General features: G+C 37.9%; 1 protein-coding gene across 4 annotated transcripts in view; it reads right to left on the bottom strand.

Moving 5' to 3' along the window:
* Nucleotides 1-1,247: 1,247 nt before the first annotated feature.
* The window catches only part of LOC142487143 (cadherin-18-like), a 941,872-nt gene continuing 927,670 nt past the window's right edge, over nucleotides 1,248-15,449 (bottom strand). For 2 of the 4 annotated variants that reach the window (XM_075585917.1, XM_075585918.1), the window contains 2 exons: nucleotides 5,718-5,969; nucleotides 1,254-2,439 (listed from right to left, as the gene is read on the bottom strand). In XM_075585917.1, coding sequence (XP_075442032.1) covers nucleotides 1,949-2,439; nucleotides 5,718-5,969 — 743 coding nt within the window. In that variant the 3' untranslated portion in view covers nucleotides 1,254-1,948. Of the gene's footprint in view, nucleotides 2,440-5,717; nucleotides 5,970-15,449 lie in introns of all 4 variants that reach the window. The other 2 variants (XM_075585920.1, XM_075585919.1) reach the window with 2 other exon arrangements.

Genomic DNA, 15,449 nt, shown 5'->3' with positions numbered 1-15,449 from the left:
AATATTCCTCTTTTAAGCCACTTCAGCACCCAATTGCTTGATAATATTTTTAAAACAATCCTGCTAGCTGCATGCTGAAACAAGTAGAGAATGGTAATAAAGAAAAGGTAATGTTACAATGATACTAACAGATTCATTTTCTGAGTGACTCTGTAAGGTTATATGTACAGTATACTGTATATATATCTATACTGTCTGATGCAGCCCTTCGGCTTGTAAAGGCAACATCAGAGTATACAGTAGTACCAAGGACGGCTGTGAGTTTTTTGGAGCCCGATGCAGAGTGAGTATGTTGGAGCCTCTTACCTCCTCCGGAGCCCGTCATCTCCTCCTGCTACAATGTATTGCCTTGATGGTGTGACGTCACGTGATGATGCCACATAATGTGGGGGGCCTCTTGCTTGCTCTCGCATCATGTGACGTTGTGTTGTCAGGACAACACATCATCACATAAGAGCAGGAGGACATGCCAGCACTTACAGAGGCCCCGTGCTCTCCCCCTGCAATCACAGTTTAAATGTTGTGTTGGTTCATTTAAAAACGTCAACATTTAACTTTGATTACTGTTGTTGGGCCGCAGAAGTGCTCAAGCTGTCTGTAAGGTGTAGGGCCAGGTTTATTCACATTGATGTAACCGCCACCAATCCGGCTCTGATGTCACCAATGTATATTATGATTTTATGATAATGCTAAATAAAAGCAATCTTTATGTATCCTTTTGTATCAGTGCATGGTTTACACTTAAGGTTTTTTGTGCTTTGTTCCATTTGCATCAGTGAGCCATTGTGAGAAAATGTATAAGGAAATTTCTCAGCACAGTTTTAATGGAATAATGTATTTGCACCATAAAATGCTGCAATCTTTCTCTCAGTGCTTAAGTTAACGGCATCAGATTTAAAAAAAGAAAATAAAACATTTATTTAAGTGACATATTCTGCTTAGTATACATTTTATACTGAAATTGCTTCTACTTCCCCACATGCAGATTATGTTATTTTGTGTGTAGTGACAGCATTATAACATTACAGCTACTTAATATTGGTGCTGCCAAGCAAAAACCATGGCTGTCCATGCCACCAGGTTGTTCAATTAAGAATAGCAGCATGTACAAATTTTCTGGACACTAAATGTGCAAATCTAGAGTAGGAATAAAAAGCTAAAAAAAAAGCTTGTTTTTACCCTCTTATCTCATAGAAAGGCACAGGTCTACAGTGTTGCTTAGATGACTATTTAGTTTCTTTTTTTCAACCTCTTTTTATTGCATACAGTGTAAACGTTTAAAATTAATTACCTTATAGACTAAATAAAATAAAAACATTAAAAAGTAATAAATTGTAGATTACTAGCAGGGCACTTTGGTGGTTAAATACTACATGAATATCAGTTCTGAGAGCTTTATAGAGAATAAGGAAATGGTAAAAAATATTTAAAGCCTTGTGTTTAAAAAGAGCTACAATATGATTTCAATGTAAGATATTTCCCCCAACGTAATTCCCTCATATTTCGCCAATAGGTAATGTCTACATAATACAAGAAGAGCTGCCATACCTGTACCTTGCAGGATTTCCTCATGACTGCCACACAAACTATGGCATGGAGTATATTTCAAGGATATCTCAGTGGAACATGCATGCAAAAAGTTTTTCTCAACAATTTTATGTTTCAATAAAGTGTAGTAAAAATATAAATGCTTGTCTTGCTTTGAATATCTAGTATGGATATGGCACCACCAACTTTATTGAGTAATTAAAAAATATACACAAGGGAAAATAGTTTCTGTTTTCTGTATTTTTCAAAATCAGAGAAACCCAGTTTCAAATATGAAAATGGCACGTTTCTACAGTAAAAGTGAACAACTTGCTCAGTTCCAAATATGAATTTATTGTTAATCTTGTGGTTATGCTTCCAGTTTTTTTTGTAAATAAAACACAGTTTTTGAAATAGGAAACTAGGTCGTTTTTTCAGGCTCCTTTTCTCCATAGAGTTCGGCTAACTTTTTAAACTCTGGTCCCCATTCATCAAGGTAGGTATAATCCTGGTCAGATTGCGTGCCTAATGAATCTAGAGAGCTGATAGATCCTGCTTCTGACTTTTGACCTTCATATGCATATGTCTGTAGGGAGTCATAAGGGGGCACACTGGAGTCAAGGTCTGCTTCAATCAGTTTTGATTTGATAAATTCCTGAACATTTATAGTGTCGACATTGGAGAGTGCTTCGTGTCTGGGTGTACACATTACTTCTGGTCTTACATCTCTCCTGTACTTTAGTTCCTCAGCAGCAGATGGATTTCGAAGGGCTGAGATGTCAAAAGCCTCTGTGTCTTCCTCTCCACCACCTTCATCATCATATGTCACAACATTTTCACGAACATCTTCCTCAGAAATGATGAGGGGCTCTTTTTTTCCTCTCCTTAGGGTAATGAAGAGAACCACAATTGCTATAAAGAAAAAGGTACAACTTTTTAGTAGGACATTTAAATTTATAAGTTACAGATTAACATTTCAAAGATAAAAATGCTAAAGAAACAGAGTGGGCAAGGGAAATAAACATGAAGCATGTAAGCCCACATTTGCTAATATCCTGTGCCACAATGCACATTCCGGTGTCAAAAGAAATCAGATGACACATTCACTTGTATTACAATTCAAACATTCAAGAAGAAAAAGACCTATAGCGCAAAGGAGTGTATATTTGTGTATTTATTGTCTTCTCAATGTTTATGATTAGCCCATTCAGGTGATGCAGAAGTGTCTGGGACTTACAGCTGCAGTGAGCGTGAGTAGACTGTGAGGACCAGAGTCCAGCTGATTCCATTCAGAGACGAGATCCTTTGCCAGAGGACACAAAGTTTAGTGTACTCTAATCCACCCTTTTAATCTATGAATTTGTGAGTGCATTGTGCATCATGTGTTACTAACATTCTTTTTTTATAAACAGTATTATACTATGTTTGCCCTTTGCTATCTCCCTTTCCATATTGAGACAACCACCTATCAAAATAAAGAAAGGAGCCCAGCAACCTATCCATAACCTGTTGATGTCCAGCTTCATGCTTTAAAGATCTACTCTCCTGTGAGTTTATCCATTGAAGAGAGGATTATCCCTGGGACTACTGTACATATTACATACACTATGTTGTGTTTTTCTGTCTCTTTTGTGCTATAGGTCCTTTTTCTTCATGGTCTTTGCATTTTCTCTGTGAGTGAGAGAGCAAACCTCAGCTGCAGGGACAGTTAGGTTGTATCACTGTCTGCACTTTTACATATATGTTTTAAGATTAGTAGCGCTTTTTATTGTTTTTCTTACAATTCAAACACTGGGGCCTATGCAGTAAGCGGCGAAAAAGCACTTTCGGCAGGGGTTTGAACTCGCCATGTTTTTGGTGAGTTGCTCTCACGGTATGCTGGAAGGCCCGAATACCTGCGAGACCAACATTTCCAAACATGGCGAGTACCCAGTGGCAAGATGGTCTGCCTGCCGAGAAGGGCTCACCTGGCGAGATCTGCCTGCAGCAGAGAGAGATCCGCCACTCTCTCTGCGCAAATCTCTCTGGAAAAAAAATATTTTTAAATAAAAATAATTTCATAGTGTAGATGTGCAGAGGGTCTCCGGAGCTGAACTGCATTGGTTTCAGGTCCAGGGACCCCTGCTTCCCGAGATACCGGCCCCGTTATGGGGTGCCGGTATCCCTCTGCTTTTAAATGTCCCGATCACGTGACCATGGGATGAAAACAAAGCAGAGGGATAAAGGCACCCCATACCGGGGCCTTTATCTCGGGAAGCAGGGGGGCCCCGGACCTAAAACCAATGCGGTTCTGTTCCGGAGACCCCCTGCACATCTACACTAGTCTCAAAACACACCTCAATAAACAATAATTCATTACCGTAGTGGATAGCCGCTATGGTAATGAAGCTGCATTAATGTCATTTTATTAATAGTGTGTGGGTGTGTGTGTTGTGTATTGCAATGTTTATTGGTGGCAATTGTCCCCAATAAACATCCTATTATGCCTTAACCCCTCCATTGCCTTAGCAAATAGCCGCTATGTTAATGAAGCGGCATTAATGTAATTTGTATTAATAGTGTGCGGGAGCAGGGGATCTCCTGATCTGAACCGCTTTGATTTCTGGCTCAGGAACCCCCTGCTTCCCGAGTTACAGGCCCAGATATGGGGCATCGGGTGCCAATGTCGTCGCCATTTTTATAGCGTCCACGTCGCGTGACGTGTGACATGTAAACAATGGGATACTCGCACCAGATGTCCCATATCTGGGCCTGTAACTCGGGAAGCAGGGGGTCCCTGAGACAGAAATCAAAGTGGTTCAGCTCAGGAGTCCCCCTGCTCCCGCACACTATTAATATAAATTACATTAATGCCGCTTCATCAACATTGCGGCTATTTGCTAATGCAATGAAGGGGTTAAGGCACAATAGCGTGTTTATTGGGGACAATTCCCCCCAATAAACATTACAATACAGGACAGATGTTTAAAAATCAGTCCATGGATTGAGAATCTTCCTTGTGAATTGTCAGTGATAGGAAGAAAAAAAAAGGTGGCTCACACTTTTTGAGACTGATTTGTGGAAATCTGCAGACCAAACAAAGCGGACGGATCCAAAGCCGCAAACAAAAATCGCCCATCTCTACTCCCTAATATAAAAATCTGATATAAAGTCATTCACATAGATTTTGTTAGTGCCCAATACGCAGTCAGAATTTGGTGGGTAGGAGGATTTGGTTTAAAAATTCCTTGAAATTCCAGGAAACGGATTTGGAATGGTTCGCTGATCTCTAATATTAAGTCATGGTTAATTCCATATAGTCCAAATCTGCTGTTTGGGCCATTTTTGGCTTAAAACCCTTATTGATTTCTATGGAGATTTGGGAAATCAAAAAGGCCACCAAATCCCATTTATCTTGCTAAATTTGATCATTGATGGAGTGATATTTAAACTCCAAAGAAGGAATTTCAGCAACTAAACTAAACTCTTGACAACTGAATGGTCCTTAGAGTTAAAAATAGCATAATTGAACCCTGAAGATCCTCCCTGGTTTGCATTCTGTAGAAAATAAAATAATTAAATAAGAAGTATTGCTGCTCTACAAATATGTAACACATACATAATTCAAGTTGTCCAACAGTTTACTTATCTTAAGCAAGACCACAATACTAGAAATCTAGTAAAAATCATTAAAGTTTCCAGGGTACAGCTTTCCTCCTATATATTTTCCAACACTTACAGATCTATCAACACATTGATTGTTTAATTTTATACAGTGTTGAGCATATGTTCAGTTCTATATTATTATTTTATTATTAATAAAAATAATAATAATAATAATAATAATAAAAAAGTAAAATAGAAACTATTGCACAGAATGTGTATATAGTAAGATGTAAAAATGTCCATTACTGAATTATTTAAATTTTCCCTTTAAGACTCATAATTTCAAAGCTTATCTCTTAAGATTTTCAACATTGATATCCACACTGTTCTGAGTCATTGAATTGATAACTTAAATAGCTCCATACCATAGATAGCTTAAGCCTCATTAACAATTTACTGGCTATGCCTTCCTTTATCGTTTAATATTTTAGCCATATTCACAAGCTTATTTTGGCAAACCATAACTTATCTTTGTGATTAACATTATTTAATAAAGGCAAACCCTGGTTCAGAAATTTTCCATTTTATGTCATACTGTAGCTTACCTAGAAGAATGACAACACAAAGGAGAATTGCAATTAATGCTCCAGTACTTAGTCCAGCAGAAGACAGAAAAGCTTCAGCACGGCAAGTCCTTACGCTGCCATCTTTCTCACACGCACATACCCTGATTGTGAGGGTGCTAGTGCTGCTTAAAGGTGGGATTCCACCATCAGTGACGACAATGGGAACATAATGAAGATCCTGAGAAGTTCTACTAAATCTTCTACGTCGTGCTAAAATGCTAGCAGTGTTATCTGGACAGGAAAAAAAAACAAATGAACAATATTATATTTATACAGTACCTTAATTATTAAAGTAGTACATAAAAAATATATATCTTTATTTGTTCTGAAATGCATATTATTCTAATAGTATATCTTTCAATACAGAAACATCCTTCTACCCACTCCTCTTCACTTTTTCCTTCTTTAGCTTTTTTATGTAAATCAAAACAATTGTCCCTTTCTTTTTAATTGGTTGCCAATAAAATGTATTTTAATGTGAGTTATTTATTAGATTTTTAATGCAAAGATGTATAATATTGTATGTTTTTATACAGGACTTTTGTTTCTACACTCTTAACCACTCTTAAAGATTCTCTTTTAATAACCCTTTTTAATGTCAACCCACTTGCAGATCTTCGTGTCATCAGCAATATCGCATAATGTATCTTCTTATGGATCTGTAGTGTTATCAAGAAGATAATGAAAGTAACAAGCTGTAATTCAGTACAAAACCATTTGCTATTACAATAGTTAATGTCTCTCAACAACTTGTCACAACTACAGTTCAATACAACTCTATGGCCTATATTCATCATAAAATGTGTTTTCAAATAGCCATGCAGATGTAATTCATAAATCTACACCTAACTTGAATTTATAGTTACATAGTTACATAGTAGATGAGGTTAAAAAAGACATATGTCCGTCAAGTTCACCCTATGCTAAATTTAGATGACAGATAATTTAATCTATATTTGCATTTACAATATTTTGATCCAGAGGAAGACAAACAAAAAAGCCCAGTGAAACATTATGCAAGGGGAAAAATAAATTCTGTCTTCACTCCTAATTTACTTATTTGGTATACCATTCCTCTCTTAAAAGATCTTCAACCTTTTTTTGAAGATATATATTGTATCTGCCATCAAAGTCTCCAGGGGTAATGAACTGCACTGCCCTAACTGTAAGGAACCCTTGCTGGTAAAATCCCCTTTACGCCAACGTTAAGGGATTAGAGCATGTCATACTGTACAGTATGTACTGCCTTTGGGATAAATAGTTCAATGAAGGCTCATTGTATAGATCCTGAATGTATTTGTATATAGTTATCATATTCACTCTAACACACCTCTTTTCTAATATACAGTAAATAAATCTAAAGCAGATTTTCAATCCCCTTTTTTAATTTGGTGGCTCTTCTCTGTACTTTTTCTAGCTCCATAATGTATTATTATGGTCTGCTACCCTAAACCAGGGGTGCGCAAACGAGGGGGTGCGGTGGTTGCAGAGATCCCATGCTCTTTGCCAAGGCATTTAAATGAAATGTCGAGGGATAGTGTGAGGCTTCTGCAACTTCCCTTACCTTGTCTTCGGCGATACATCGCCATGGTAATGTGACGTCATGTGGCCCCGCAGTGTAATTTGATGCTGAAGACAAGGTAAGGAGGGGGATGCAAGCAGGGAAGGAGAGCAGGCAGGGGGCAAAGGGGGAAACGTTTGCGCACCCCTGCCCTAAACTGTACTTTGAGGCCTTTCCTTCACAACTTTAGCCTAGAAATGGATCGGAAAAAAGCAGAGCACTACCAAACAACGTTAGCTAGTTAAGAAAAAATGGAGAGATACGTTCCCATATGTATAAAAAAAATAATGAATCATAGTTTAAAATGGAGGCATTTAGCCCCCCACCTTCGCATTTCAAGCCATAGCACTTTATCAAGGTACAGAGAAAACATACATACCAAAGTGTATTTAAATGCTTGGCGTGCGCCACTGCCAGCACTCCACTCCCAGCCAGGGAAACCTCCCGATGACGCGGGGCATGTGACATCAGCATGCCCGAGCATGAATATTGAATGTCTAAACTTTATTATACAACTATACACTCCAGCAATACAAAACAAGATGAATGATTCCTATTCAACCTAACTGTGACGATAAGAGGTAATCTGGCCTGTAATAAAGGGGTTATACCCGGCTAGTTACCCCTAATACGTGTGGGGAGAGAAAGGGTTACTGTAAAATGTATGATGTACTATGCATGTTTAATCCAAAGCACTTTATTCCCTATTAATTCAATTCCCAAGTCTAGTTGAGCAGGCATTATGAGGTAAAGTGTTTTGTGATCTATGTGTAAGCACTGTGATGTAATTCTGGAGTCAGCCCTATAAAATGTTAATTGGATTATGTGACTGTATGTACTAGTTTCTAAGATAGCAGACTTGTAATGGGATTTGCATGTGAGGTACATTTGTATGGAGAGGACTCCGATTTAATCAACTGAGGTTCCTGCAGATAAATGTGTACTGAGACAATGGTTGGGAGCATGGAGGTGTTACAGACCTTTGATGAGTGGACAATCAGGTTTGCTCTGATTGTCCAGCAGCCCCTCCTATGGAAAGGATAGCCACAGAACCCTATATAAGGAGGGATGCTGATCAGAGAAGCAGATCTACATTCAGAGAGACACTCTGTGAAGGAGTGTGTCGTTCGTGACTCTGTGTTATTCTTGGATACTTCACCCTGTTATTTACCCGTAAGTGTTATTTTCAAATGTTATTTGTGTTACAGTGTTGTGTTTGCCCGAAAGGGAATACATCTTCAGTTTATTTTATCATTTTGTCATGTTCAATCAGTGTCCAGTATATTCGGCGTGAATTCGGTCTGGTCTACCGTGACACTAACCTAGACAGACTCAGATAAAAACATTAATATGAAAATTTATAAGCATTGGATATATGTTTTGAATATACCTCCCTATGTTATTTAAGCAAGGAATTGTCCTCACTCAGTAACACTAAAGTTATAAAAATATATATACACTGCAGAGAGGAAAATCAAGATTTTTAATAACAACAATGATATACAGGTTGATTTACAAAGAGATATATTTAAATCCACAAGAGAATATACATGTCTTTTGGCACATATAAACCCAAAATAACTTTTTTTTTCTAATTATTTAAATTGAAAAAGTCAACAATTAAATTCCAAATGATTATCAAAAATAATAATAGCTATTTAATTCAATTTATGTAGATTAACCTCATATATATCTTTAAATAAATGAAAAAATGAAAAATCATAATAATAAATTGATAACCACAATTTCAAATTCCAAATAAGTTTAATGTAATCATATTAATAATTAATAAACTGAAATAATCGTAATAATTATAATAATATGCCATTTGGACATGAATGCTTTCGTTTGAACAAAAAGAGGAAAGAATGGGAATAAACCATTAATAACAATTTTTAAACAGTCTTATAGACACCATAAAAAAATCTAACTTATTTATGGTTTAGAATAATATCCAAAGCGACAAGGGCACTGCAGAAAGCAATACTCCATAATCCACATACACTGAGACTAATTCTATATGTATATTGCCCTTGCACTGTTGTAAAAAGGAACCCAAATCCCAATCTGAATTTAAACCAAAGGGCTCCTTGTCTTGGGTGTAAATGTCCAATATAATTCACGTCTATCCAGGGCATTGATCCTGTCACCACCTCTGAGGGACATTGGTATGTGCTTAATGCCCATGAAGGAAAATATATCAGCACTACCAAAATGATGAAAAATGTCGAGAGATGGGGTGGGTCAGGTCACCTTTAGAAATGAGGTGTAGATGGTCCATTATGCTGACCATTAAGGCCAGAATGGTACACCCCACATACTGCTTCCCACATCCGCAGGCCAGTAGGTAGACTACAAACTTCGTATTGCAATTAATAAAGCACTTTGTGCTGTAGCATCGACCACTCTCAGCTGATACAAACTCATGAGATGTTTTCATATGTCTACAAATTTTGCATTGGAGGCATTTGAAAAAAGCCTTATGGTTAGTCCTTCATATTATACTTTTTAGAATCAAAAAAGACTCGGTGAAACATAGTTGGCAACAGTTTTAGCCCTCTTGAACACACATTTTGGACCATTCCTCAATACAGTTTGGAGTGCCGAGTCTACCAATGGCGTTTGAAAATATTTTTAATCTGTCCAACTTGGGAAGGGAACTGGGTTATAAAGAGTGAAAATCTGGATTGAAATTTCTCTGTCCTCTGCCTTGAAACAATGTTGCCCTATCAATACATTTAAATTCCTCAAAACGTGATTTAAATCTGTGAGTTGGTAATCCCTGGCAAAGATTCTAACCAATAGATCTCTAGACTGCCTGAGGATGTCCGCATAATTGGAACAATTTCTTCTCAGTCTCATGAACTGTCCCACCATGATTCTCTTAAGTAAGGGTTTTGGATGGCAGCTGTCTGCACGTAAAAAAGTGTTACGTGAATTAAATTTACATCAAACATCCGTATAGATGTTCATATGAAGATCAATAAATAATAATAGATCTAAGTAGTGAATGTGATGAAAATCATAATTGGGAATGAAGGGTAAATTAAGATCATTCAAATTAAGATAATCAATGAATAATAAAGTGTCTTGACAGCCCCATCTCATATCAGAATGAGATAGTATATAAATCATTTATTAAAAGTGATGTGTTCTCTGAAGGGGATCCCATCTCCAAAATAGGTTGAAGTAAGATAGGGCAAAGCTTGTGCCCATGGGTGTTCCACATTTTTGGAGAAAAAAACCAGCAAACAAAAACTTATTGTGAGTTAATAAAAAGTGTAAAGAGTCCAGAATAAATGTGTTCTGTGCTGGTGGTAAATTCGAACACTTCAAAAAATACCTCACATCTGCATCCCATTTTGATGTGCTATTACAGTAGAAAGGGAGGTCACACCAAGGAATATCAGTACAGACACCAACCGGCTCACATACAGTTAATGGGAATACATACAGTCTAAAATAAAACTGAGACGCCAGGATACCTCGACCGAGGACGAATAGCTGAAGAAAAGTTCTAGCAAAGATGTTGTCCAGCTGTGACTCTCCTGTCTCCTTTGTCAGAATACCCACTTGGAGATCTTGATAGTCCTTTAAAGAGACTAAAAATGGACTGCTTTATAAGTGTTAACTTTGTTTTTTTTCAAATGTTTTATTAAACATTATTGATTTACTTTGGTCTCCTCTCATCTGAAAGGTACTAAATTACAAGAAGACTTTTTTCAGCTTTTTTCTGATTTCTGATACTTTATATTTTAAGAAGGAGAATTTCTAACCTCATTTGTCTCTCCAATTTAATATTTGGATGTGAGGTCTTAACTCCATTTGTGAAATGTTCCTTTTGTCCCACTGTTGAAGCATTGTTTCCTATTTTCCTTGTTTTTTTTCTTACTTGTCCTGAATATATACACCATATGTTTTCTCTATACTACCTGCTTGTTACAGCAGGGCTTTATGAGATGAATGGATTATATATATATATATATATATATATATATATATATATATATATATATATATATATATATATATATATATATATATATAATATAGTTATGGTTGTGAAAATGTGACTAAAAACCCTCCACCATATAGCATATAGCATACAGTGCTTCTACTGCAGCAAGGGATTATGGGAAATGAAATGCAAGTGGCATTGTGTGCTCATTTGCATGTAATTTCCCAGAATCCCTTGCTGCAGTGGAAGCACTGTATGCTAGGTGATAATGGCGAGAAGCAGGGTTGCAGACCTTTCTAAGACATGTGAATGTGCTCACAAATAATATTTTTATATGCTATATTATATATAAATATATATATATATATATATATATATAAATATATATATATATATACACACACACACACACACACACACACACACACACACACACACACACACACACACACACACACACACACACACACACACACACACACACACACACACACACACACACACACATATATATATATATACATACACTTTATATAAGTTATATTACCATATCTCATATAGCAATATTACTTGTGACCACAATCACATGTCTTAGACAGGTCTGCAACCCTGCCTTTCACCATTATCATCTAGCACAGCGGTGCGCAAAGTGGGGGGCGCGACCCCCAGGGGGGGCGGGAGATTGTGCTGGGGGGGCGCGGGCAGTTGCAGAGGCCCCGCGCTCTTCCCCCAGGCATTTAAATTAAATGCCGGGGGATCGCGTGAGGCCCCTGCAACTGTTTACTTACCGGGATTCAGCCATCTGTGTTGCGTCACCATGGCAACGCGGCGTCAATAGACGCCACGGCACCATGTGACCTGACGTCACACGCCCACGCAGCGTCATCAGACGTGGCTGAAGGAAGGCAGGGGGGCATGAGAGCCGGGGCAGAGAGACAGGGGGGCGCAGCACAAAAAGTTTGCGCTCCCTTGACCTAGCATACAGTGATTCCACTGCAGCAATGAATTTTGGGAAATGGCATGACTGGTGGGTGTCCCTATTTAAACTGAGGTTGCTCACGAATCCTGAGCTTGTGTGTCCTGATCTGCGTGACTGGTTGATTTCAAGTGCTAGTTGTATTAAGTGTGTAGTTAAAACTAAAGGAAAGGGAAGTGCTGTGTATACAGGTGTATATAAGCTGGGGTGGCTGAATTTGGGGAGTGTGCAATGGGGTCATTTATTTACAAAGTGTATGATAATTAAAAGCCTTTAGGGAGAAAGGAAAGAAAAATTATTTTTTTTCCTCCTGCCTGAGCCAACAGAGGGTATGGTTAGCTGATTGCTAACCTAGCACACCTGGTGCGTGTCCCTATTTAAACAGAGTTTGCTCACGAATCCTGAGCTTGCGTGTCCTGTCCTGTTCGACTGGTTGATTTCAAGTGCTGGTTGTACTGTGTGCAGTTAGAACTAGAAGCAGTTTGAACAAGGAAGGGGTTAAACATGGTATAGCATATTGAAGTACAGTTTATTGTTAGTTCTTATAAACTTCATAGTTGCTTCAATGAGCAGGATTGAAAATGCCACTCAATGCACATATTGCCACATGTATGTGCACTTGGAGCAGCTGTTCCAAGGAGCATACTGCGGTGAGATGTGTGAGCGGGTGGTCTCTATAGAGTCAGAGATTGCTGATCGGAAGAGTAAACCTGCAATATTGAGGGACATTGACAATCTTGATAGGAGTTTAGTGCTCATTGAGCAGGCCCTTTCTTTGACTAGTGGTGCAGATGGTGGCGCTGTTAGTGAGGATCCAGGTAGGAAGCTGGATAAAAGTTAGAAGGGGAAGCAGGAGAAAAAGGGAGAGGCAGGCCAGTTCTGAGCTGACCCATACCATTAGATTTGCCATGTTGAGTGAAGATATCGGGAGTATCAGGGCATAAATGGCAAGACTCGGGAGATGGATTCCTCTAGCAGCCAGGGAAATAGTTCCTCTAGCACAGATGGGATTCAGGATGCTCAGATACAAAGAAAGATTGTGGTGGTAGGGGACTCCATTATTAGGAAGGTAGATAGGGCAATTTATTTGCTGTGACTGCATGAAACAAATAGATTGTTGCCTCCCGGGTGCTTAGATTCGGCATATTGTGGATCGGGTAGACAGATTGTTGGGATGGGCTGGGATTGACCTGGTGGTCTTGGTACATTTTGGTCCAATGACAAAGTTAGAGAAAGATGGAGGGTCCTACAAAATTATTTCAGGGATCTAGGCCAAAAGCTTAAGGCAAAGACCTCCAAGGTAGAATTTTCTGAAATACTACCAGTGCCATGCACTACCACAGGGAGACAATCAGATATTAGGGAGGTTACTTAATGGCTAAGAAAGTGGTGTAGGAAGGAGATTTGGGTTTTTTAAAGCACTGGGACTCCTTTTCTGAGAGGTGCCATCTTTATTCTACGGACGGATTGCACCTCATTGAAGAGGGATATTCTGTGCTAATGGGGAGAATGCTATAAAGGTTGGAGGAGATTTTCAACTAGGATGGAGGGGGGAGCGGAATGAAACATATAATGAAGTAAATACAATAGATGAGGAAATAAGGGGTTATGGAAGTAGAATGGGGTCAAGTGCGAGTTTGACAGAAAATACAGAAATACAGATAATACTAGAAAAATTCTAAAGACTAAACCAAGTTGTCGCAGGAAGGAAGGAGAAGATAAGGCTGAAAAAACTTAAATGCCTGCTTGCTAATGCAAGAAGCCTGCCAGATAAAAATGGGGGAGCTTGAATTAATAGCTACAAGGAAGCAGTATGATATCATAGGCATTACTGAAACATGGTGGGATGAAACTCATGACTGGGCAGTTAATTTAGAGGGTTATTCCCGTTTTCGGAAGGATCAAGCAAATAGAAGAGGAGGTGGAGTATGTTTATATGTTAAACCGGATCTAAAACCTAGTATAAGGGAATATGTTTATGATGGAAATTATGAAAATGTTGAGACCTTGTATATACAGTAGAAATTAGCATTGGAGGTAAAAGTATAAAGAAAATGTTTGTAGGGATATGCTATAAACCACCAAATATCGGTGAGAATGAGGAAGGTAAAATACTTTTGCAAATGGTGAAGGCATCAAAACTAAGTCATGTTTGCATAATGGGTGATTTTAATTATCCAGACATAGACTGGGGCAATGAGATTAGCATTACAACAAAAGGAAACAGGTTTTTGGGGGTGCTTAAAGATAATTATATGACCCAAATAATTGAGGCATAAACCAGGAGAGGGCAAAACTGGATTTGGTAATATGAAACAATGTAGAAGTAATAACAAATATTCAAGTCCTGGAACATTTACATTTGGGTAGCAGTGATCATAACATGGTCTCATTTGAAATAAATTATCAAAAAAACAGATTACTTGGGTTCAACAAAACCTTAAACTTTAGAAAGGCAGATTTTAATAAACTGAGGACTAATCTACGCGTAATAAATTGGGATGATGCTTATGCAGCGAAAAATGTAGAAGATAAATGGGCAGTCTTTAAAACATTGTTAGAAAATCACACTTATCAGGCATCGTATCAGAATTATAAGGCATGTAACAAAAATTGCAAATGGGGAATCAAATTAGCAAAAATGGATAATGACAAAAAGAATTGCAATAGAAAGTAAGGTCAACCCTAAAAAGTTATTTAAGTACCTCAATAACAAAAAAATGAGAAAAGAAAATATAGGACCCTTTGAGTGTGAGATGGGCAAGCAGATTATTGGAGATAAGGGAAAAGCAGAGGTATTAAACACATTCTTTGCCTCTGTGTTTACTTGGGAAGAATCATTTATAATTGTTGTGCCACAGGAGGAAGCCACAACCTCCATATTAATGAACAATTGGTTAAGTGAGGAAAAAGTTCATAGGGGGCTTGAAAAAATAAAAGTAAATAAGGCACCTGGCCCTGATGGCATTCATCCAAGAGTTCTCAAGGTGTTAACTTCAGTAATAGCCAAACCATTACATTTAATATTCAAGGACTCCATTTCCACAGGCTCAGTACCACAAGATTGGCGTAAAGCAGATGTGGTGTCTATAATTAAAAAGGGAGCTAGATAACAACTGGGGAATTACAGACCTGTAAGCTTAACTTCAATTGTGGGGTAACTACTTGAAGGTTTAATATGGGATAATATTCAGGAATACCTAATGGAAAAAAAAT

Source organism: Ascaphus truei, chromosome 2 (assembly GCF_040206685.1).
Source record: "Ascaphus truei isolate aAscTru1 chromosome 2, aAscTru1.hap1, whole genome shotgun sequence".
NCBI classification, from domain to species: domain Eukaryota; kingdom Metazoa; phylum Chordata; class Amphibia; order Anura; family Ascaphidae; genus Ascaphus; species Ascaphus truei.
Note: the sequence above shows the minus strand (reverse complement) of the source record. Positions and strands in the feature narration are given on the sequence as shown.